At 34.9% G+C, this 26,622-nt stretch overlaps 1 protein-coding gene across 2 annotated transcripts in view; it reads right to left on the bottom strand.

Annotated features, from left to right (window-relative positions):
- LOC107226565 (ATP-binding cassette sub-family G member 1) overlaps positions 1-26,260 on the bottom strand; it is a 48,919-nt gene extending 22,659 nt beyond the window's left edge. The window contains exons 1-2 of one of the 2 annotated variants that reach the window (XM_015667416.2): positions 25,729-26,260; positions 6,884-7,344 (exon numbers count right to left, since the gene is read on the bottom strand). In XM_015667416.2, coding sequence (XP_015522902.2) covers positions 6,884-7,073 — 190 coding nt within the window. In that variant the 5' untranslated portion in view covers positions 7,074-7,344; positions 25,729-26,260. Of the gene's footprint in view, positions 1-6,883; positions 7,345-8,132; positions 8,588-25,728 lie in introns of those variants that run through there. The other variant, XM_046734951.1, reaches the window with a different exon arrangement.
- Positions 26,261-26,622: the final 362 nt, after the last annotated feature.

Here is a 26,622-nt window from a genome sequence, read left to right as displayed (position 1 = left end):
TGCATATGTTGAACGTTGGTCTTTTTTCTATCGAGACGAGTATTTAAACGTATAAGAGATGAGCTATGAAGAGAAACGAGAAATTTGTCCGAAATGTCAAATTGAATATCGCTTCGTGACGCATGGCATAAATAATCTGCCGCGTCGTTATTACCACGCTGTTTGTACTGCTAAAGAAATTTATTAAATTGAAAGTAATATAAATATCGTTAATTAACTGTAAGACCTTCGATACGGAGTTTCACCTGTAATTTAGACTCGATTAAGATTATTCTAGGTGAATGGTTATGGACATGGGATTAAGAGCGTATTAAAAATCGTACTTGAAACGTATGTATTTTGGTGAAAAATTGGTGAAAATTCTGAGGGGAGAATTGTCGACGTGGCAACGAGATATTATCAAATAAAAAAATGTATTTGCAGAAATTGAACAATTTCTCTTTGAATAATGATTAAAAAAAATTAGGAAGATTTCAGACCGACTCTTCATTTGACGAAGTCGCATCCGAATAATAATATACGAACAACAAATTTAATTATACAACTTTGAGATCGTGGCTAAAAGATATCGATCCGGCTTACGGAGAAAAAAAAATCCGCATATGACGAATTTGTTTACCGTTTAGCATCTGCACGTTCATTTTTTGTGCTGTATAAGATATCGAGTTGAAAATTTTATGCGCTTATAAGGACCGCACGCGATTTTCGAATGTCTTTCTGGCTGCGTTGTGCGAAACGTGGAGCAGGGTTAAAGTTCTGAATTTGAGAAGCTCCGAAAACGCCTAAATCCGAATTATTTGGTCGCGAAAATTGAAGTAAAGAAATCAAACTTTGGAGAAACAACCAAGTTTCAAATGGTCGGAAACCCGATGGCTTAAAGTTCCGAAATGCCAGATTTCAAAACTTCAAGTTACGATTAAGCAAAGCTCCGAAAAATAGAGTTTCGAAAATTAAAATATACTCACACAGCATAGTTGGGTGTAAAAAATCATAAAAAAAAAAAACGAAAATCAGAATGACCAGGGTTCCGAATGTAAAAATATCGAAAATCCAAAACAAAACCCAATCGAATTGAAGAATAATTCGTTCTCGATATTTCCCTTCTATATTCACTATATTTCGTCATCACGTGAAATAGATGAAACTAATATTCGAAAATCGGATGGTCGATAATAAACCGGAAAACTTTAAACGACCATCGATAATTCATTCTCGCCCCGGAGCGGTCATTATATTACGTACATGTATTTTGCGACTGTAACTTTGGAACAGAATTTCAAACCTGACAAGAAAGAAGAACAATAGCTTTTTTACAAGTAATTATATATTTACTCGTTCTCCCTGATTTGTTGTTTCGTTCGATAGATAATTTGTTTTGCTGGGAACAAGACGTACTAGATAAAGATAATTTAATAAATTTACTAGGATCGGTGCAATGGTTGTTTGGTTAGATTTTTTCTTTTTTCACAAGGAAAAAAAAAAAGTCAATATATTAGTTAAGAAGTAGGTATTCGAATAATTTTAAGCGTCATAAAATCTGAAAACAATCACCTGATTTGAATAAATTTCACCTAAATTGAAGAATATTCATTGGATTCATGTAATTATTATTGGAATTCAAAACGCTTATTTTAATCGAACGAATGATTGATGGTACGAAGAAGGTAAATCAGGGAGAACAAGTAAAAAATGGCAATTACGTGTGGAAGGCAGTTTTTTTTTTTTTTTGTTCAACCCGGAAATCAGTCCGCAGTAAAGACGAACGAAAAAACGGAATCAGTTTGCCTGAAAATTCAAGGTAGACTGATCGACGAAAAAAAAAGCTTCTCGATGCAGACAAAGAGAAAAAAAAATGGCAATTATACGTATGACAAGAATGCGAAGCGTACAAAAAGTAAGACACGGACTGAATACTTACGAAGTATGTTTAAATTGAGGGGGAAAAGAAGAAAACAACATCGAAAATTGAAAGACAAACATCTCATCGACTATTAGTTGAGAATTTATTTTTAATACGTCTCTGAATGACGGATTTCTGGTTTTTCCAATCACAACGTATACATGCATCGCATAATTACTAAATGGCTGAACTTTACCGTCAATACAATTACAATTTTTTACTGTCATCCATATTTAATGGCTCAATTTTTTAAAATCATTATTGCGCGAAGCATGTTTTTTGTTTTTTTTTTTTTTTTTTTTTTAATTCATACGAGTATACTTGTTTTTAAATTCTTTCTTTCGTCTTATCAAATATCGGATAAGACTGTGTCTCACGTAATCTAATCGATTTATAAGTATAGAACAGAGAATGTCTGAATTTAGGTGCAGATGCACCGAGGAGTTCAAAAGCCGAGTGATTGTACAATCAACGATGAGTCAGAGTTTCCCAATCATAAAAGCGAAACAATGTATTTTCTCTGAGCTAGCAAAATGTGAAACGATGATTTTTCTCCTTGGTGAATCCAATGAACATTGATTGAAATATCACGATACGAACAATATCCTTTTTGGGTGTGCGAGTAAGGAGAAATAGAACGATGGAAATACGGATGACGATGAAGACAGCAAAATTTTTAGCAACACCAATTTGCAGATGGAGAAGGTAGGCAGAAAATATTTTACTAGAAAATAGTCATTCGTCGTTGCGAGGTAAAAAAAGTATTTAGAGTGTTTTTCCATCATCATTCTTTCAAACTTAAAATTAAAATACATAATGTAGCGGATGGGTTGTAGAAAATAAAATATTTCCACAAATGATAATTCGTGTAACATGGAAAAAAAATACGACAAGAGAAGGCAAAAATTTGTATAAAAAAATCCAACAATCGGAACTCTTGCATTTACGTATATAATTGGAATTGATCTGTAAAACAGAAGTTTCAACCATTTCTTTATACATTATTAATTAGTCAACTTTCATTGAATAAATCATATTTCTTATTGTTGAAGAAAATTTAATTTTTGGAAAAAAACGACTCGAGCGTAGTGCAAAGTATATAATTTTAAAGAATTCCGCAACAACGGTTATAACATTTATACGACAAACATTTTTTTTTCAACATTTTTTTCACTCTTTCGCCATCGTAATTTCAGTACAACAACCGTTGCTAAGACAAAGTTGAATCGTCAGGATTTTGATCGGTCTCGGAATGCTTTTTTTTTTTCTAACGAAACCTCCGGATTTTGGAAAATAATTGAAAAGAGTGAAAAATAAAATCTCACTGCGTCGTTTAATTTCTTTAATCGTTAAACTGTGTTATTGGAAAGAAGTTTCAAATAAATTTAAAGGCATAAAAGATAACACGGATCGAGGCTGTTCTCAAGTAAAGGATAAGAGCATAAACAAGAGTATAAACGACGAAGAATTTGTTTTCAGCTATACCGAACAGCAGACTCATTATACAAAACGATCGTCCGTTATCGGACGACGATGACGATTAAATTAAATTGCAGGGAACGAATCGACGCCATTATTGCAGTTGCACAAAGCTGCGAGTGAGCAGAAAATTTGCAACCGTCCGCACGGTTTATTTCTGTAAAGGTACAGTACAAGGCCACGTGTTGCGTATATATATATGTATATAATATCACGACCCTGAAGGTTTTTAAAATCGACTTGTATACAAACCATGGACATCGTGTTATGATCCCTTACATATCATCTGCATCCTCCATGCAATATATTAATATTGCATTATAGTCGTCGGCGTGGAAAATGCGCGAAGGATAAAGAAGAATTTCGCAACAGAGTCGCAGGAATCAGGTTACATACGTATATGTATATATCCGGGACAATCTGTTGAAACTTGAAAACGAACCGCGCATGCGCGAGTTTTATCGGCTGTTCGCGCAGGCTGGCCAACCCGAGTTTTCGGCTGTCGAACTCTTTCTGCCGGCGATGTGGTTGATACGAATTTTCGAGGTTAGAATCTCAAATAATTGAAGTAGGGACTCGGAAAGGTTTTGGAAGCGTTTGTTGTCGGGTCCGAAAGTCGACTCTTCAAAGAACGGTCGGAATCCAATGCTTATGCTCTTTGAAGATTCAAACGTACACATTTTGCGTACGTTGGCACGCCTGCGTCGCAGACAAAGAATATCGCCGCGGGAAGATTTCGCCGACCAATGTGATTCGATTCTTTGGCGCGTGCCCGGTTGATTTTCAAGTTTCAAGAGATTGTTCCGGCATATATGTATGTAACTATACAATTCAAGGTAGGCATAAACGGTGAAAATTATAACGGATTTCAATGTAAACAAGTTGCTATCAACGCAGTAAAACTTGTTCTTTTCCACTGTCAAGCACCTACGATGCATGTTGCGACGACATAAATGCATTATGGAATATATTGTACAAGGAAATTATAAACAATCGTTGTACAAAATCAAATATCCGAATGAATATAACAAGAACATTGCTAATAAATTATAACTATCATACAAACGTATCGATAACGTCAAACTATTTACTTTGCAATACATCGTATATTGTTGTTTCACTTAAAAATCCATACCTTGTACGAGTAATATTAATCATACGCGGTGAGAAAATTAATATAATAACGTCGTGTAAGATAAAGTAAAAAAAAAGAAAAAAGAAAAAAAAAAAACTAAATAAATAAATAAAAAAACCAAGTCAACGGCATAAAAGAAAAGTGAAAATATTGTCCAACAACTTTTACTTTGCTTTCATATTCCGGCTCGTGTGCACCGTGCGATTCAAGCTTGTATGCGCGCGCACACACAAAGTGACTACACGTATATCGCGCAACACGTACGACTGTTATGCCCATGTATAATTCATGCGATTTGCACGTATTGCATGTATCCGGATACCCGGTAGAACGTCGATTAGAGAGGTTCGACGGTGGAGAGATCCCAGATCCTAGACCTGATCTACGGACGGTTTGCAAGTACAATAGCCCACTTTCACTTCGTGGTCAATGTCATTTCGTGAAACCCGTTTGTTTCCACCTTCGCGAGCCGCGTGAAATAATAATAATTATAATTATACACGGGATTACATTACACTCACAATGATACACGTGATGTTTTCCGACAATTTTCAAGCCCTGCAGGCTTTTCGAAATTCTGTATTATAACAGCTACGCGCTGTTTTTTCTTTTTCTTTTTCTTTTTTTTTTTTTGATGCAAAAAGTTTTCAATCAACAACTCAAGTTGGATTATTATTCTTTGCATTTGTGTGTTTGTTTTATTTATTTTCTTCTTTTCATCATTCCTTCTCTCTTTTTCCATTACTGCTAATAATTAAAAACAATTTTATTCTACCCGCGGTGTTTCGGATATATCGTCAAGCGAGGAAAAATATTCAATTTTGAATTATATTGTTATTGTTAACGATATGATGTCGATATTTCGCACCGAAATTTGAATTTCACGCATAGCTAATATATAATTCATCGATTATATGTACAAATCTGATGATTATGGTATTTATTATCACGAACAAATTCGAGATTGGGTGTAGATAATAATAATATATTATTGCAGCAGAATTCCACGTTCAATTTTTCGACGTATGGCCTGTATTTGCGATTTTCTCCTGAAAAATTTTTCTCTTTCCGTTTCTTTCTTTCTCAATCTTCCGCCAGTAATATCACCGATAAATTTCACTGTCTATTGCAATTATAAGTTGACGTCACGGAATAACGATTCGATTTCCGATTAATTTCATACCTCACGTATGCGTACACATATTTAATAATAATATATCGCACGCGTAGGATTGAAAATATCTAGATATCATGACGTGGGACACAATTATGAAACCAGTTCCTGTTTATCGTTAAACTTGTTTGCATATCCGCGAATGTATAGAGAGATGTATGCAGTAAGTTTGCGAATTCGATATTTGGTACGCAGGCAAGGTTTGACACTTTTTTACTATACTTTTCTCTCAGCATTATTAGCAGTATTGTAATTTAACGCTAATTTGTTTACGGTGGGAAATAAAAGTTACGACGATGATGACGATGATGATAATAAAAATAACACTAATATAATACTTGTGCTCCGGTAAACACGCGGTAATTACAAACAAGATTATTGCGTTATCTTTTTGCCGGATTAGGAGTAAGAAAAAATACGTATATTTAAAGTAATACGGAATATATCGTCTATACAATGACATGTTTGCTGTATAAATATTATCCGACTATTCAAAAAATTTCACATTATATAGTATACGCAAGGAATGACTGATACATTATTATACGGATCAAGAGGAAGTTTTATAATTTATTCAATTGTTTGAAAAAAAAAAAATCAACAAAATGTGAGGATGTTTATTTTTTTCTATTGTCACATTATCAGATTCAGCACCTCAGAACGATATTTGAGAATTGATGATTCGAAATTTCTTGTGATTCTACAAAACGGATTCGTCGTTAATTAATTCCAAACGTTATTATGTATTGTTCGTTAAAAACAAACTGAACATTTTCTGAATAATAATGACTTGACCACCGCGTAGAGCGGAAAATTTTACATCAAATTATGTCGGATCAAAAAATGAAGAAAAAAGAAATTCTACTTATCGACGGCGTCTGGGAAACTTTGGTCAAGCAATTTCTTTTCTTTTTTTTTTTCCATACGATTAATTTTCTTAATCCGACACCGTTTCCGACACATGGGTACATAATTCGATGTAAAATTTTCCGCTCTACGCGATGGTCAAGTAATTTTTCATCCGTCGATGGCGGTTCTTGAATAAAATGCAAATAAAAAAAAAAAAAAAAAATCAAATTGTACCGTTTTTCCGAAACGACTTCGGATTTGAGTTTCTGAGCGTCAAAAACCCCGACACGCACAAAATTGCGGCCGCGTCCGGAATGTTTTTAGGTAAGCAAGGTATAATACTCACTGTTTCTTCGTCCTTCTCGAACCCTGTAGGTGAGGTCAGTGAACGCGAGATCAACGGGCGGCCTCTTCGGAAGATGGGTTATGGTCTTTGGCTGAGCTGGGAGGATCTGAAGTCTGACCGAGCCTTTTCTCGGCTGCAATAAAATCCCGTTCGAGTCGTCGTCTCTCGAGCTGTTCCCCTCGAGCTTCATCTTGATTCTGATTTCCGTTTCACCAACGCGCGTGAAGTCTTTCTGTTTTACTTTTATTATTTTCTTTTATTTATTTATATAATTGTAATTTTTTTTTCTTCTTTTTTTTTTTTTTTTACTCGGAACAAAAGACCTTCTCAAACCGCGCGAAATTTAAAAATTTCGCAACGCGAACGCGAGTGTGTTACTATGAACACGTACACGCCTTGGCAGGCATGTATATTTCGTCAGAATTGTTGCAACGCCACTTATCACCGCCAAGTTTCACCGCCTGCAAAAATCACAGATTTCTAATAAAAATTTCAACCATATTTAAAATGTATGTTAAACAAGGTGTGATAGGAAAATTTTTATGCGAAACAGGTGTAGGAGAATAGAGATGAAAAACGAATTAAAGCAATCTCATCTTTTTCTTTCTTTCTTTCTTTCAACTTTTAGGATGCATGGAGTGTAGATAAAATCCGATTTAAATTGCGTCGAAATAGAGAAATTGAAAAACGGAGTTTTATTGATCGCGAGTTTTATCAGGAAACTAGAAACCTCGATCGACGTAGTTCAACGATTAATGTGTTTATTGGAAATTTTTATAGTTTATCCAATTTCAATGGATGATAGTTCGTAATTTCGCTGTTGAATAAATTGTACAGAAAACGTCAGTACGGATATTGATTTTTGGTAAGATAAATCATGTATTGGAAACGAAATCACGAAATCGCATCGGTTCGTTATACGCAAAATATTCACATATTGATTTCTTTCACTGGTTATTTTTTCGGTCAATCGAAGATCTCTATAAGAATTTAAAGCCAGGCCATTTCTTGATAACCCAAGATTTATTAAAACATATCACAAGTTTTTTTGATTACGTCTCGAAAGTTGTTCGTAATTCTTTCCTCTTTGATACTGTTTTCGCCTGGTACAATACGTAATTAATTATCATACCACGTCGAGCTGATTATCTTAGCCAAAAATATGATTAACCTTATTTTATGCCAATTACACATGACACATATAATAATTTACGAAACAATATAACGAATACATCAAGCGGAATCTTACATTCTGAACGAATCACGGTGTTGAAGTGTTTGCGTGCATAAAAAGTCTCATCAAGACCAAAAAAAAAAAATTCACAAATTCAAATTCGAGCACCGAGTAAATTAACTGCGACACTTTCGCGGCTAATTTTCATTGAAACTTAAAATATCCTCATTTACTCATGATTTCTACGACGAATTTTCACTGCAGATTTTTACACACATAAATACATATGCGTGATACTTCTCAGGTATGAATATAAATCTAATCGAAAACACCGGCACGCAAGATTTTCACACCCGCAGGATTCGACGCGATGCACAATCGACCAATTTACGGTCGAGATATGGTCGAAAACGCAACTCCGCTCGCTATCTTCCCGCAACGGGGGCTTCAGCCGCGAATCTCGAGAGCTTCACGAATCGGCCACCTCGTTCAACCGCGTCTCGAGCCTTACTAACAGCTCTACCGATCAATTTGCTCAGCGATGCTATCACGCCCGTCTCGTATCTCGCATCGATGCCTACTTCTGCGACTTCTCCCACCATTTACGGCTTCTTCAAAATCGTTTCTTACACACACACGCACAGATCGTACAGTCGGCGAACCAACCGTAGAGAGTGTAATAATTATTCAGAATTAATGGCATACGGGACGGGTTTCGTTTTTGCCTTTGTTTTTTTTTTTTGTCTTCTTTTGATAATTTTTTTCTTTTTTTTTTTTTTGCAAACGGAATGGTTTTAAGGAATAAAATTCTTTATAACCAAAATAAGAGAAGAAAAGAAGGAACAAAAGTGAAAAACAAAAAAAAAAAAAAAAAAAAAAAAGCAAAAAAACACGAACAGACACATTTCTCATTTCTCTTCCTCTGATCTCGTGACGAACGAAAATTTTTGAAACAAATCTTTCAAGGATTAATTTTATTACACATATAATATGTCTACGGTGAATATGCAGAGTTTTGATTTTGCATTTTTTAACTTGTTTCTTTTGGTTAATTTTATTTCTCATCGACTCATCGCGAATCGGACGCTTCTTCGTCGCATCGACGTTAAAGCACAATAGAATCCGAAAGTCGGTCCAAGGTTCGAGAGTCTTACAAGTGTTGCAAATATATATATATATATATATATATGTACGTGCACATGAGTGATGAGATAACTCTCGATAACGGCGATATTTTTTTCTTCTCCTGTATCTAATTAACTATTATCTACACCCGGTGTCTATATTGAGGTTAAACGTCGAGAATCTATGCTGCAGCTGTTATTGCACAAGCAAAAGGATCAGCACCTCTGAAAACAAAGTTTACCCACCTTGTTGCAACGGCTAATAAAGTTGCCGATAATTATCAATGAATTTTCATGGATTTCTTTACAACGCGTTTGCCAGTCGTCGTTTTTTCTTCTTTCCTCATTTTTTTTTTTTTTTTTTTTACGCTTAACCTGCCAGCCCGGCGAATAAGGTACACGGCATTTTATTTTATTTTCTGCAATCAACGTTTGTACCGTAGTTACTATCCTCTAAATTATCGTAGTTTATTTTAGTTTCTCAACAATCAGCTGCGGGACAATGGAATTCAATCCATGTACCGGGACAATTTTGCCACGCTAATACCAGAGCTGTATATAACTTTTCTAGCAGAGTAATGCAATTCTTTGCAAAATTGTGACTCACGCGATTGTTGGAATTCTTACGTAACGCAACCGGACTCGTATATATTTCATACTTGCGATTCTCGGTTGAGTTAACGCGAGCGTAAGTTTGCTGATTTTTTTTTTTCTTTTTTTTTCCATTCGTTTTCGTTTCGTTTTCTCTCGGTCTGCTAAGAACAAGAAAAATCGTCGGACATATTTTTGAAAATCTTAAGTATCGATTATAATTCGGCAATAAATTTCAATTTTTTTTGTAAAATAAATTTCAGGTATAATTACGCGGTAAAAAAATTTCATACCTATCTACAGACGTTTTTATCAAGTGGTACAGTTTCTCCGTATCTTGTGTTGTACACGCGTACAGATCTCGAAATGTCGGCGATACTAATTGTAAGTATTCATTATCGTCGCTTACAGTCACATTTCTTATCTCGACGCGCGTCAATTTGAGATTATCACGTGCGGATAAACGGTACATTTGGAAAAAAAAAAAAAAAAAAAATTCATCACATACAGTAAAAATAATTTCGTTTCGCCGTGTTTGTCGTAGAAAGTTCACCCGTTGCTCGTTAAACTTTGACTCGATTAAATTTAACTCGATTGTATCGGGTTCGTTTTCGCTGTAAAATCTCGTACGTACTTTTTCTTTTTTCTTTCTTTCTTTTTTTTTTTTTCTTTCGCTCTCACGCCAACAACACCCACCACTTTTGTCGACGACGCGCCGAATCGACGTGTGCGATCATTCCTTGAGCGTTATCCTTTTAGTTTCTTTTTTCTTTTTACTATTTATTTATTTATTTATACACCTGCAACAAGCGTCACGTACACCGACGATACCGTAGCCGGTTCTAATCGGTTTTCCAAGCCGCTGACACTGACATTAACCAAGGTTGTTATTATACATTAAATTTCCGCTTCCGAGTCACGCGTGTCATATATTATAGATGCGAACCGGTTGCCAATTTATGCCCCGAAACTCGTGTCTCGTGTCGGCTGACATTATATACACCGATAATAATAACAACAACAACGAGAATATCGTCGATCATTCGGAAATTGCGCGACTGGATACGGAAATATAAAATATATATGCATACAAGATTAAAATTAGCGTGGAACTTTTTCATTCGCGTATTTTTTATCCCGCACTCTTTGTGTCTTTTTTTCTACTATTGTCTTTTTTTTTTTTTTTGTGGAATACCTAACGCGATTGATCGGGAAGAGTTCACCGGAAACAGGATTCACCTGATAATCGAAGTTGAATTTTTTTGTATATATACTTGAAAAAAGAATTTCACCCATAATCCTTGCGCATTTTAGTGTTGGCGAAGGATGATATGTTAGCAAGTCGAGGTTGCAGCAATGTTGCAAGAAGACGCGAGGTGAAAGGCGAATGACCAGAACTGACGTTTCGGGCAGATTATTCTTAATCGGATTCCGATATCGACGTGCGCTCTACATAATATACGTACGTTGATGAAAAAATGTTCTCTTTAAATTCCGCAAGACTTTAAAGTTTTTTAATTTTGTTTTTTCGTCACTCTCTTTTATTTAATTTCAAAATTTCGATACTCGAATATCTTGATGCTAATTAATACTAATCAGGCATATCACTGGAGCTGCGCAGGTGAAATGTATTAAAATTAAATCTTTTTCCTCGTTCAAAGAAACTTCTGTTAATTTCGTCGCGTTTTTTTTTCTTTATTTTTGAGCATACCGTCAATTAAGATTCTCTGGAGGGTTCTTGGGAATGCAGAAAGTTGAATAATGAAAACTGTTGGTGAACAAGGCTAGTTAGAAAATTAAGAGTTGGAATAAAATATGAAGTAAAAATTGAAAATTGAAAATGTTGAAGCTATTCTTCTACTTGTGTGTGCGGGTATAAAATCACAGGAAATTTATTGAAATGAAACGAGGCTGAAGTTAGTAACGTTATTCTAACGATTGACGTCTCAAAAAGCCCGTGGCTTCATTTCTTTGGGAATCTATGAAATGCGGTAGATTATTGTATTGTGTATTTTGAAAACTTGACCACTTCAAAGTCACTAGAAAAGTGCAAAATAGTAATTTTTACCCTCAATGTTTCGTTACGCTGAGGTTACTTACTTCAGCCTCGCGAAATGAAATGGAATGGAACGAAATGAAATGAAAAAAGCTTTATTGCGCTGACCGATGGATACTCAGCAGATACAATTATCATTGTTTACACGTGATAATGGAAAACGCTGCGCAGTCAAGTGCAAAGATCCTCGTCAAGTTGAAATTTCGAGCTCCGTTTGTCGCCCCACTTTTTCCTGCCGCAGAAATTATTGAATTTATTACCGATCAAGTGTGCGTTACGCGTGACGTTGCGTTGGCACGTGGATCAAAGGTTCTTGGACGTTGGAAAAAATCGTCGTTATAATAAGCCATGTGTGTACGTATATATACGCGTGTACATCTATTATATTCTATTCGCGTTTATCTGTGAAGTTGGAGCGTCGTTGCTGCGTACATTACACGATAATCGTAAGCTAGACGAATGATCTTAGAATGCAAATTTAGTATCTCTTATCAGATCCTCGACACGGTTCGAAAAAAGATTCAATAGTCGTAACGCGATAGAAGAAAAAGAAAAAATAAATAAATAAAATAAAACGATTATACTGTTATTTCGTATAACTTTGCAAACATGCACGTTTTTATCAATTTTCGGTATAATTTTTGACAATTCTTTAAACTGACGATTCAACGTTGAATTCCTGAACGTTTTGCGATTCCACATTCTTTGACAATTATTTTGAAAAAATTCAGAATTTACCGAAGACGCGTGTTATGATCAGGGTGAAAAGAATCTGAAAACAATGATGATACGTTATTCGGGGTGGAAAAAAATCATGCCAAGTGGGTAAAATTATAGTCGATCCAATTTCGGTTAAGAGAATTTGTGACTTTGATCGTATGAAAATAAAAAAAAAAAAAAAAAAAAAAGAAGGAAATCGATCGATATTCAATAATAAAGAATCGAAACGTATTATTATGATACAAAAGCAGTTTTAAACATATGAGCGAAACGTAGCACAACACGACCTCATATCTCGACCATGAAATTTCAAGAATGTGCAGACTGTATAATTTTCGGTTATTTAAACGACTTATCGGGCCGGTACGCTGTTAATTTACATTAATTTGCAAACACGTGTATCCGCATTTTTTTGTTTCAATCTTGTGTTTCAGCCTTTCCCGATTATTTATTTTCAATTTTGCTAGCGTCTCCTGCACTTGAGAATACATGTAATACATGTATTGAAAACCGATATATTTATAAGAATTATTTGAATGTTGTTCATCTGCAATTATCGACGGTTAATAGCGGTATAATAACATGATAGAATACCCTTATTACTGCAAGTTCGTCACGGTTCGCAATTCGACTCGCAGGTAAGATACGCAACAGCAATGAAAGAATAATAATGCTTCAATCATTAATCGTGAGACTGCAAATAAATAGATTACAGACGGATATGGAGTCGGCGGAATAAGAGAGAATTGTATAAATACATACGTATGCGTATTGTAGAGAAAATTCTGTAAATATCACGTGTATCTACATGACATCTATTTATTACATATGTAAAAAAATTAAATGGTTCCGGAGGTATAAATCTGTGATTGCAACGAAGCTACAGATAATCGATGCATCGATTAATCGCGTCCAGAAGAATAATCGAACGCGACTCGATTGAATCGGTAAAAATTAATCGGTTAACGATTGTTTTGTATTTTTTTGAAAAGGTGTATTGGAAATCATGAATTTCAGTATCCAGTCCTAATGGCGACAAAGTTTCGTGATAATTTATAGTCTCATTGAAATATTTTTCAATTTCATGTAAAAATATTCATTCATATTTCACTTATTGTATGGGAGTGAAAAACAAAAACAGATTGCGAGGAAATATAATCGAATCAGTCGATTAATCGGGAAAAAATGATCGATTATTTTTGATCACCGTTAATTCGTGCTTGGATCAACGAACGTTGTAGCTATTGAGATAATCCACTCACATCGTTCCTCTTTCTTTTCCATGCAAATTTCATTTCTGATACGTATAATAAAATTGGAAGGAACTGGATTAAAGAAGATCCCGCGAAATTTTCTGGGGAATTTTTCAAATAGATTAAAAAAAAAGGGGGGGAAAAGAAAAAAAGCTTGCAGCACGCATCTTTGAATAATCCTGTATACAGAAGCATGTTACAGACCGTGTAACACTTGAAGTCATAAGTACGATCAGCCCAAATGAAAACTCTGATGCAAAATGTAAGTTACGAAAGGCGGCGAAGCGTAAAATGTCACGATTTAATAACTTTGGTCCGCTATGCATGTATTTAAATAAACATATATCTATATTTTGTTTGTAAGTGATTGACGCGATTTGTGAAGTAACTCGGACACGTTCTCTTGACCCAAATGAATTTAGGTATAACGCAGAGACGCGAGTGTGCAAAGGCATACGTGCGTTCGCGTTTGTGACGGTTAAACACACGCTGCCGGCGAATTATAATAATTTATATATTTACTGAAACGATGCTGCACGTGGGAAAATTATAGTGTCATTTCACAAACGATGGTGTTCGATTATTCGACTCGTCGGCACTTGCGATGAATTTTTTTTTTTTTTTTCAACCAGCTCGTTAGTATGACATACATTTATTCAAAAAAAAAAAAAAACCCTCTACGATTAACTGTACAACTATAATAGAAAAATTTTTAATTCGCAGTACAAATTCTTCAACGTTTATGATAAATCATACATTTAATAAATTCCCTGGTCATTAGAATTTGATTAAAACTATTCACCTAATTTTAGTCTCGCCTAACTGTTGTTATATCGTACAGTTTGTAAATTTTCTCAATTTACGTTTCTCCTAAAGCGAAATTGCATACAAATTGCAGAATTGCAAAATTGAGACGACTTCGCGAGATTTAATTATAATACTTTCGTTCGTAATCTTTCACGAGAAAAAAATGTGCCACGTAATTTATCGATGCTTACACATATGTGTATACATATGTATATTTACCTATGATAATTGAATTGATACGTTGCTTTACAGGTGTAAAATTTTCACGACGATTTCCAAGATTTTTGATACGATAGAATAATAAAAATCGTCTCTTAATTTAAAATTATATAACGCGTGTAAGTTTGACCGAATGATTGATTATACTGTCCTTGAATGTTTTTTTTTTTCTTTTTTTTTTTTGGATGAAATCAAGTTTTTTAAATAAATCGGTAAACAACGGAAGCAAGTGAATAATAATAAATTTCTTTGTGTAAGATATTTCTTCACGGAAGGTCGTGGAGAGGAAAAAAAAAATAAAAAAATTATACCAATAAATAAACGTATCATCATCGACGAAGATAGAATTGTTTCTATTCTTCAATGAACGATCAACATAAATATACATAAATATCGACTCGATTAGGAAGTGGGTATAATACAATTGATCCCGTGGCATGATCCATAAATCGGATTGACGGAACGATGACGTTTCACCTGCTAAATATATCTTGGCGATTTTTTATTAGCATCGGTTCAGCCGTTGCACGTATGCAGGAAATGACAATTGACGCGCGAAAGAGGATAAAAAAGAACCTCGAACCTAGAAACGAACAATTCCTGCGTCACGTGGAGAGAAATTACATCACGATTCGCACTTGAGGCGTGCGTCGAATCGCGTAGCGGGAAAAAAAAAAACAAGAATCGCTGCCAAAAGGCAAGGAGAATAAATTACTCTACTTTTTTTTTTTATCACCTTTTTAATTATGCTAAATTTCTCGCAAAAAAATTAAACCTTCTTCAAAGTTCTTATCTTTGATTTGTCAGAAACGTAGAATCGTGACGAAGCGAAAACAGCTTGTGCGTGAGATAGAAAATGGGGGGGGGGGGAAGAAGAAAAATTGACGAGTTGTAACGTGAAAAGTGTAGATAATAACAACGAAAGACTTGATATAGATACCAAAGTTGTACGATTAAAAAAATTTGCGAATAATAATATTAAAACAACAATAATAATAATAATAATAATAATAAGAAAATCGGTGGATAACAGCGAAAAATAATGCCGAATAATTATTCGTACGATTCTTTTTATTTTTACAATTTCGCGATTAATTGTTGAAAAAGAGATTGATTAAATAAAATAAATCCGACGTCTGATCGTCGGCAGAAAAATTCTGTCAAACAAGTCAGAGACGTAATCGGCAAAAAGTATAATTCGTCCGTACGTTTCAAGGCTTTGTTAAATACCTGAACGACCGTCACTCGTTTCGATTGGTGACCGTAGGTGAACTTCGGATATTCAAATTTATCCTCGCGTCAACTAACACGGAATAACGATTAAACGCACGGCGCGACGATAGACGGTGTCGTTTATAAAATACGGACGTGAAGAGATGATCGACGATAAATAAAATGCAAAAAAATATTACGCGTATAATACATATTTAAAATCGATCGCGTATGAGAGAAAAATTTATTTCCGCGTACAAGTTATATAAATTTTATACAAGTTATGTATAAATATGTAAATTATCTATCCTTATATTGAATTAACATTGTTCAGGTGTATTGTATGGTATACAAGGTACATGCGCATGTATACATGCATACATGCGTTAGTTAACTTATTGCGATAATTATTCAGACAATATTTTTTCCCCTTTTCCTATATTGCGTGAGTTACAAACTAATTTTTTTCTACCGCTTTACGCTTCGGTCACTCATCTATTATTGTTATTATTATTATTATTGTTATTGTACAGGCATCGTTCGAACGAATTTGATTTTAAATCCATTTTTTTTTCTTTCCGTTGCCAATGCCTTTTATTTTCCTTCGGATAAAAATGGTCGAAATTTTTCTCACAATATATTGCAGGTATAGTACAATATTAATAGCAAGAATTTTTTTTAATTCATTTCTGTGTATAGGATACGTTGATTGTTATACGTGTATAATCTGTATAATATGTAAATAAAAATAAAAACGGCATAGAAACGATCATTCATAGTCATAAAATAAAAATTATGAGTTATGTGGATGCAAAAAAAAAAAAAAAAAAAAAAAATTCAAGGAAATAATCATTAAATTTTCATAATTTCAGTTATACACCGGGGTACGTAGTATTATAGAAACGAAAATGGAAAATGCATGGAACATGATTCGTTGTTCTGTTTGTCCAATGATTTCCTTTTTTCAACTAGGATCAATTATATTTCATAAAAATTATTGTCAAGTTCAATTTCTCTCTCTCTCTCTCTCTCTCTGTAGTTTATAATACATGATGCAAGACGCAAAATGAAAGAGTAAGAAGCAAAAATAACAATTAGTGATACGCTTACATGAGAATGAAAAGAAATGAAGAAACCAACGTAAAGAAACAAGCAAGAAACTTTAAGCAGTATTGACAGATTAAAATAATGTGTACGTATGAGTGTATGATTTCCGTGTCAATGATCTCAAATATGTGTATATATATTGAGTACGCACGTCGTAGTCTTCAAAACAAAGGTCCTTCGCATACCTATAATACAGACTCGTTATGAATGCACGCGTATCTACATATCATAATAATATAATGTGTAATAAAAAACATATTATAAGAAATAATAATCTACGCAATGGTCTGAAACTTTTCATCGAAATATAGTCAGTCACGTAGGTCGCTTAAATACGTACGATTATACTTGTGTTGAAAGAAAAAGAGGAAAGAAAAAATTGGGAATAAAAAGACAAAAGTAGAAAAGTTCAAAATTAATTATTTCGATAAAAATTCGCGACAATAATTCGTCTTCAATTAATCAATGCAACATTGCTTGTACAGAGACATACATATAATAATTGAAAATGCGAAAATTTTCATAATTCGGTCAGTGTTAATATGAAAGTTTCTTGTTTCACGTATGTGTATATAATCTTTTGCGTATAATTACAGTCTGCACAAATAAAACCACGTTTAAAACCTAAGTATAATAATTTTCTTTTACGTAAATCGTTAGGTTTATTATTGATTAATTTTGTTTTCAGCGGTTCGAAATATTTTCGGAGAGCAGAGACAGAATGGAAGAAAAAAAAAAAAAACTCGTAGCGAAAAAATATAACGGTAAAGTGAATGTATACGTATACTTATTGTTATAAAATATTATCAGAAATTAAGAAACCTTGACCATGTGTAACAACAACAACAACAACAACAATAATGATGAAGGAGAGAGAGAGAGATAGAGAGAGAGTGTGGTCTTAAATTTTAGCGAGAAATTGCGCGACTTGGGATTTTGAAAGAGGAATCGAGTCGAGTCTCGTTTTTCGGTTATAGTATGTATGTATAATTGTGGGTATAAGGTAATCGGATAGATTAAAATTACGGTTGCGCAAAGACGCGAGTATAAGGTGTAAGTAAATACATACGTAGGTAATATACCGTCCTGAAATGTGATTTACGTTTTTTATGCCTCTATCTGTACAGAATATTGTGCAAGAGGCCGGCATACAGATGATTGATTTGACTCGTCACGTTGCAGGTGTGATTTTCAAAAATTTAAAAACCATTAAACCGACGGTTCAAAATGATAATCCGATAATGCGATTCGGATGACGGATGTAACAATGTAGAAATCGATGCAAGAATGCACAAGCCACGATATCGAAATTTAAAATAAGCTAATGCATATTTAATATACGGAATTAAAAAAATTAAAGCTCAGAATAATAGAAAGCCAAAGTGTAGAATCGTCCGAATCCGTCACGATAATATACGTATAGAATCATAGAGATTCTAGATATTGTTGTTACGTGTTTAGTATTTCTGTATAAATTCGTATTTTCAATTTGAACGTCAACTCTGAAAATTCAAAATTTCGGTCCTTCTAATTTTTGCTAAATAATTTCTCGTCAACGAATCGACATAATTACCATTTCTTTCACAATATTCCGTAACAAAGTACCCTTTGGTCGCGGTCTTAAACTTTCCTACTCACGGCTAATTGTTGTCAATATGATAGAATGGCACGTTTCGAGATTTCAAAGCTCTCAGCTGCGTTGATCTCGCGGCATGTGTAAATTACACTTAGGTACGTATGCCTGTAATGACGAAATTTGCACACTTCGTCCAGCAGATGTATAAAAGGAGAGAAATGATTACGCCGATTACACAAACGATTTTTTCAATCATCATTCCCCCTCCCCTCATCCTCCCTCCTCCCTTGATTCATCAATTCTTGCAGCTTTCATCTCAGCTGGTCAAATACTTTCATATATCCCCTCCTCCCCCTCCGCAACCAGCCAATTATTTCGTCAGTCTCGTTCTTTCGATAACTCCGTTTTCAGGTCAGCGTCTTTTCGATGCACACTGATTCTTGCTTCGTTCTGATCTTTCTTTTTTTTTTTTTGTTTATTTGTTTTTTTTTTTGTTCTTTATCATATCGTAAACTTTTATTCGATTCTATTGTACGACTGGAATGTGAACAATAAAATAAAAGGGGATCATGTTGTTAGGTCACTTGTATGACGCGGATGTGATTATCGTTTGTTTGTTTCTTTTTTTAAAAATTTGGAATTTTTTGAAAGATAGAATGAATTACGGGAATATTCCTCGCGTTCAGATCATGAGATCCTATCACCGCGGAATTTTAAACCACATTGCGAATGCAACGTATAAATTTGTACAACGATGTTTATTGGTGTCGTACAGCAACGTCGTGGATATTTGCATTATATAAGTATATCAATTGTCGTTAAAATGGACGAACGAGCAGAAAAGTAGGATGAAAAAGGATGTAAATTGTATTACTGTTATCATCTTTGCGAGTCCGCAATATTCGAGGCAATGCTAATGACGATACATCAGATCGTCGAGAGTATAAAGGTCGATGTCGAATCGAGGTGACGACGATGACGATAACATTTATAGTGCATATTATCGCTGCCGCATGCGCGGTGCAAAGTCCGCATAAATGTATCATCATCTCTCAGATAGCGATACGTGTATATATATATATATATATATGAGAAAACTGGTTCTTTGATATTGGAATTTGAACAGATTTAATTACAGTGTTTATGTACATAATTAACAATGATTTATCTAAATACTAATTGTGTATCAGGCATATTGAATGTGATAAATTCAATTAAAATTATACCTACAGGATGTTCTTCGTTTTTTTGGCGAATAAAAATTGATTGAAATTTTAGCGTTTAGTGAACATTAACGATTCTGAATATCGGCAACATTTTTATTAGAAAAAATAAATAAATAAAACATCACGTTCCGTCGAATCCCTACGTCTGCATGGATATTCATGATATAAAAGCTGGTATCAAATGATATGTGAAAACTTTTTACAGCGAGTTGGAAAAGGAGTGAAAGAAACTGGTTCGGCGAATCGCGAATTCGTCGGAAATTATACAGAACATGTATAATGATTTTTCGTATAATAGAACACGTTTCGATGTAATCAGAGACTGCGAGAACGATTTTACGATTATCGAAAAAGGTGCAAAGAAGAAAAAAAATCGAATCGACGAGTTTCGGTTACATCGTTCGATGAGGAAGGGAATTTTGTTTTTTCTTTTATTTAACTTTGCCTGCCGCATAGCATATTTTTGCAGCCTCGAGATTCCCGTCAATTTATACAATGCTTCCTGCATAATTTCGTACGTAAGACAATAATAATAAGAGGACGACAAAATGCGTAGAATATATGCCCTGTTACGGTCTGTCAATTACACTTGTCAGCACGCAAGAGGTGCATTAAATGGAGGAGGGATATAAGAATTGCATACTTGCATAAGAACTTGGTGAAAAAAGAAAGAAAAGAAAAGAAAACGACGCGTTTTTTGTTGCCCGTTTGATGCACTGTCTATGAATTACAATTACCTACAATTAATATTATTCATATATGTACAATATATAAATACCACGTGCGTCGTGATGCAACGTTGAATAAGAAGAAAAATTTATCATCCGCGGGTGTCCATCGGCGATACTTACAATCATTTCGTAAGTAAAAACAGTTGACGGAGAAGTGAGTGGAAAATCGACAAGGAGAAGTAGAAAAATTCAATTTGACGGTATCTTGTATAATGATTGACAAACTATAAATAAAGACGAAAAAGTTGAATGAATTCGAAGCGGTGAAGTATATAATAAAAATTTTGTGTCAGTGTCGTTAAGGTCGTAATAAAATTTTACACGCGTCTGAATTTATTACAAAAATATCGCGCAGGTTTTGTAATACTTACATATTGACGAGGTTTGAAGAAGGTACAAATTCACCGGAACTGAAAAATCAAGCGAATTCAGGAAACTGATCGTGTCGCTATTTTCAATGTTTTAATATTCTATCAATGGACCTTGTACCGACATTTACACAAAAACGACGACGCCTACAACACATCGTGTCTTCGCTTCAGATGAGTAATCGAGCACACGTGATCGAGTATCACGTTTACGTTAGTATTGAGGCGTCTCGTTAACAATGAAGATGAGATATCTCGGCTGTGGGCACAGGTGTGATTTACACACGTTAATTTCAAAGTCCGGATGGCCGTTTATACCAGGATTATATCTTATCGATCTATAAATTGAAGATTGTCAAAGAACGAAGAGCTACGGTTTATTCTTCACATTTTACACGGCCTTTAAAATACGAATGAATATCTTTAAGCAAATTTTCAATACCGTTGTATATTTATCCTTTCATATCTCCGGAAATAATTTCATACGCACGCGTTATTTTATTTCTATCAAAAATCAAATTCAAACTTTTATCAGAATTTATTTATTTATTGTTTTTTTTTTTTTTTTTTTACACCGTGCAAATCTTTTGTATGACATATGTATAATGGAATTACCATTAACGTTGTAAGATCTGTTAAAATCCTTCTCGTTTTTTATACTCTATGAAAAAAATAAATGGACACAAATTTTGCACAAATATAGCAACTGGATAATAATAAGCCAGTTTAACGGCTGATTGTGAGCCAAACATACAAACTCACGTCATATATATTTTGTTCGCGTAATTAATTCTTAAGGTCATGCAAACTCACCCTTTTCCTTCCTACACTCCGATCCTACATTCCCCTTCGTTTGTTTGTTTGATACATGAAGACAGTGAGTTCGCTGGGTCGGTAAAGTTTAGAGTACTGCATGACCTTAATACCGCACGCACCGGCAGTGCAAAATTGACAAAACGAGTTTGTATTTAAATTAAGGGGGGAGCCTGCTTTAGAGGCTTCGCAAAATCGATTTTTTCAAGGATTTTTTTGGGAAGGAAAGAAATATCCGATTGAAACGAAACATTCAGGTTTTATTGTTATATATTTCAGCAGTCTTCTGAAATTTTTTCATCAAGATATATGTCATATTATGCCTGGTACAAGCATTTCACCGAGGCGTCTCGAGTGTGCATTTGTCGTGCGGCGGGAAAGGTGCAGGTAGCAATTTCCGTCTGAAACAAAGAACCTAAAAAAATTTTCACTTCTCAATAGTATAGCTTCTAGTTAAACCAAGAAAATTCAACAAAAAGTGAATAATTCAACAATTTTTCGCAAATTAAAAAAAAAATACATTTTTTTTTTGATTAAAAAATTCACTTTAGATTGTTTAAAAAGTGGGTTAATCTCGACTTTCTTAAGGTTTTTTAGGTTCAACTAGAAGAGAATTTAATCCCGAGTACAATGCGATTTGTCTCGTTTCGATAGGACGTTTAGTTTTTTCCCTATCTTTCCCGCCAATTAGGAAAATGCGTAAAAATGAAAAACCGAGAAATCGTGCGTCAAAGTTTTCGTATATAAAAAATCGTAATTTTCTTGAACTTACCGCATTAATATGCTAATCAGCGATTCCTGGTCCATAGAGTTGCCCTTCAGACTCTTCAAAAACCTGGTTCAAAACTTCAAAAAACTGGTTCAGACTCTTCAAAAAACTGGTTGAAAACTTCAAAAAACCGCTCTTATACCTGCTCGACGCTTGCTCACTATTTCTTCCGTAACTTCGAAAATATTTCGAATTTGCGTCTGAAATTTTAGGGACACATTCTTGGATAGTTTGGGAAGACATTTATGCAAAAAAAAATAGTTTTTTTGAAGCTTCTAAAGCAGGCTCCCCCCTTAATAGCTTGGATATTATTCAAGTTGAGTTTTTTATATGCCGTCAATTTATTGGCAGGATTAAATTTGCATAGTATTTAAAATTCCAAATTAATGATTGTTTAGAGATTTTTTTTAATTTTTTTTTTTTGTACGTATGACAATCGCGATTGTATATATATAAACTTGCTTGTCGTTAAAAATGTTCAAATAACATCGTCCGACGAACGTTGATTAAAAATTTGAGGTCGGTGGCGTTTCTGTATAGTGAATTTTCATGAATATATATGTACATGTATAAATGAATAATTTATAACACTGTATCTCGATAATTATATACATTTCTGTCACCGCCCACGTTCTTCACTTCTTCAACGATCAAATACCAAAGGATAGATCGATTAATTGTGAGCTATCTCTTAACGGATATCAACCCGAATTACGCAGATATTTCGCGCATGTTTCAGCACTAATCTCTCTCGAAGCTTATCATCCTTATCCTCATCTTTATCCTCAGCATCATTATTATCATTATTGTCATTATCGTTATTATTATACCCGCAATTATATCCGAATAGCGATCCGACCGCGACCTCGAAAACTGCCAAAGACCCCGTTTCCGGAAATCGACAAGCTTCCTCAATTTATAATTGATTCACGATCGAGGTGATCGCGAGTCCTCGAGAATCCTCACCGACGATAATTTTTTTTCGACAAGTATATTAACTCCGGAATCGTAACTACGTATTGCATTTTTGTATTTCGTAAAAATTTATTTATTTTCGTAAATCGTTTTCTCTTGCGACATTAAAATTCTATTCGTCTTTCTATGCACCGTGAACAGTATTCCCGATATATTCTTTAGATTAATTTTTGTCTCCTCAGGATTTTGCGCAGTAAAAGACAACGATTGTAAATGATTTGCGTGAATAGAGTTTTATTATCATATAGTATATATTTATAGTATAGTATATATTTATAGTATAGTGTAAATTTGAAAAAATGCCCGGACTCCGTCTAAGATCGTAAAAAGTTAATTAAAAAAATTAAGTCCACTCTTATTGTATGTATAATATGTATTGCCAGGTGATCGAGGGAGTAAGACGAGATGAGTATCGTAGGTAATTTATGTGTTAAAGTAAGATTTTATCTTCGCAACTGATTTTACACGATATTCTTTGGCAAGTTTTTTTTTGAAAAGACTAATCAAATCGTTCCAATAAATTGCTAACTTGTAAATCCGGGTTCCGAGTACCTTATTTTTATATTTATACTTCTTTCTTTCTCTGTTTCTCCGTTCGTAGGATCGTAGACAAGTTTGACATTTGGTTCGGCAATTTTATAGAAAAATGATTATCATCGTTGAGCAGAAAGTGTATCAACGTACAAGATTATCGTATTTCTGATCAATTGTATCGATCGTCGATTCCTCCGACATGCGATTAATAGCAAAATTTTACCTTTCACCGATCTAACAAACATGATAAATTAATTATCCTGCAACTTCTTCCACTACATTTTGTTATTTCGTATCAGTGTACGTCTATTCAACTGTATGCAAGCTGCGGTAACGGTAAATAATAAGAAAATAAATGCCGCACTGTTATACCTATACAGTACGGATATATACTGTAGAAAAAGAAAGTCTTTTAACACGACCTCGAATGAATATTGACCGTTAAGCATGTGCTCCTTGCTTATGCAGCTGCGTACAATGCATGCCTACTTTGTACGTATGTACGTACATACGTCGTGTCGTCAACTACTTGTGTGCAGAGAGAGAGAAAGAGAGAGAGAGAGAGAGAGAAAGAGAGAGAGAGAGAAAAAGAAAAGAGAGAGAGGTATCCGATAGCACTCGCTCCCAGCTCTTTGTTTATCGTTATATACACGTGCATACGCATGTGTGTACATGAGGATTGCTCGTGATAACACGCGGTATTGAATATAGGCATGCATAACAGCATAACGTAAATCCGTGTAACACGGGTGCAACGATCACGAAGTATATATAATGTACATACATATTGTATACGAACGTAGTCGTTGTTTTTATTACGGGTTGAAGAGCAGGATATATTAATGAAAAATGATGATATGCGTAGGTGGCGTGAAAGAAAAAAAAAGAGCTTGATAATAAAGCTTGAGGTTATATGTATGTACACCATTTTATAGGTTTATTTTATGAAATTTTGTCGATGATCGATTAAAAGTCTGTTAGAAAAAAATTGGATTCCAGTTCTATAACGGAGAGTAAATTATGTTCTCTCTCTCTCTTTTTTTTTTTTGTTGCAAACTAGATAGTACATTGGTATATCGAGACTTCCATTCAAGTGACCTAGAAATTTCAACGTTCTCATGTTATGCTTCTAGGCGAGAAATTTTATTGTTTTGTTCCGTTCTCTCCGTTCAGCAAACGAGACGAGCGTGAATAGGAATGTAGGAAGAATTTTATCAACAAAAAAATTGCAGACTACGGTCGATATTTTTCATTCTTTTTGCCACACTTTGTTCACATAGAAAAGCGGTGACCCTAGCGAATAGTAAAACAACGACAAAAACACATTTCCTACTTCAGACGACGACGACGACGACGATTATTCAATTTCACGTAACGTAATCGTCGGTAAGATCGGAACGAAGAAAGACAAAAGTAAGCAGCCATAGAGTAAGAAAATATAAAGAGAATCAAAGGACAAATGATAACAGGCCAATCAGCTGTCCCGTAGCTGTCAAATTACTGACTTCAGGTTAAGCGGCGGCGCAGCTGAAAAGCGACGGACGAAACGACCGTCAATTGTCTTAATTAACACACACAATGCGTACTCACCGGAGATGAGATGAGACGAGGATCTGGTCGGTTCAGGTTGATTAAAAGGCCGCTACAGCTTTCTCGTCTCTCCGCGAGTAAAAGGGGTACTCTATTCGTCCTGACGCACCGAGCAAAATCATTCGCGAATCGTGACGGGAGACGGAGAATTGAAATACCCGAAGTAAGTAACGGTTCGGGCGAGTTTCTTTTATTTTCTCGTCCTTTTTTGTTAGAGCATTTATATTAATAACCTCTTATTCGACGATCCTGCGGCGAACGCGCTACTCCATCAACACACGTCGCATCGTTGCGACTCGGAACGATCGCGATGTCGCGTTTATTTTTTCTTGTCTTTTCTTTTGTACAACTCGTACGGTTCTGAACGGAGAAATGGTTCTACACACGGCTGCCTCCGATCGCCTCGCGGATGTATGAAACTCTGAGTCGAGCTTGACGCGCTGTTTATCTAACCGTGCGTGAGTCCGTTTCCGCTCAGCTGATATCGCCCGCTCCGTAGCATCTTTCGAGCACTGTTTATACCATAGACTTATAAAGATAGACTGAGCGCTCCTATGAGAGGCACTGACAATTACACACAAAGGACAGCGATATATCGAGAGTATTGCCCTCTCTTTTCAATCAGCGTCATGGTGGGAGACAACGGAGCAGTGGAAGTGGAACAGCTATAGATATAGGCACATAATTTCGCCTCGTTCTCCTCTACCGCCGCGATCCCCGCCGCAAATATCCTCAGAGAGAGAAAGGAGTACACCCGGCATATTTCTGTCCTTTAAATGTTTGCTTCAAGCGGCTCATAAAAGCACTCAGTCTATCTTTATAGGCTATGTGACAATTCGGTTCGACCGTCGCGCTACCTGACGAGTGAAAATCGAGTTAATTTAGTACGGTCGT

Source organism: Neodiprion lecontei, chromosome 3 (genome assembly GCF_021901455.1).
Source record: "Neodiprion lecontei isolate iyNeoLeco1 chromosome 3, iyNeoLeco1.1, whole genome shotgun sequence".
Lineage (NCBI taxonomy): Eukaryota > Metazoa > Arthropoda > Insecta > Hymenoptera > Diprionidae > Neodiprion > Neodiprion lecontei.
This window is presented reverse-complemented; position numbering and strand designations above follow the sequence as displayed.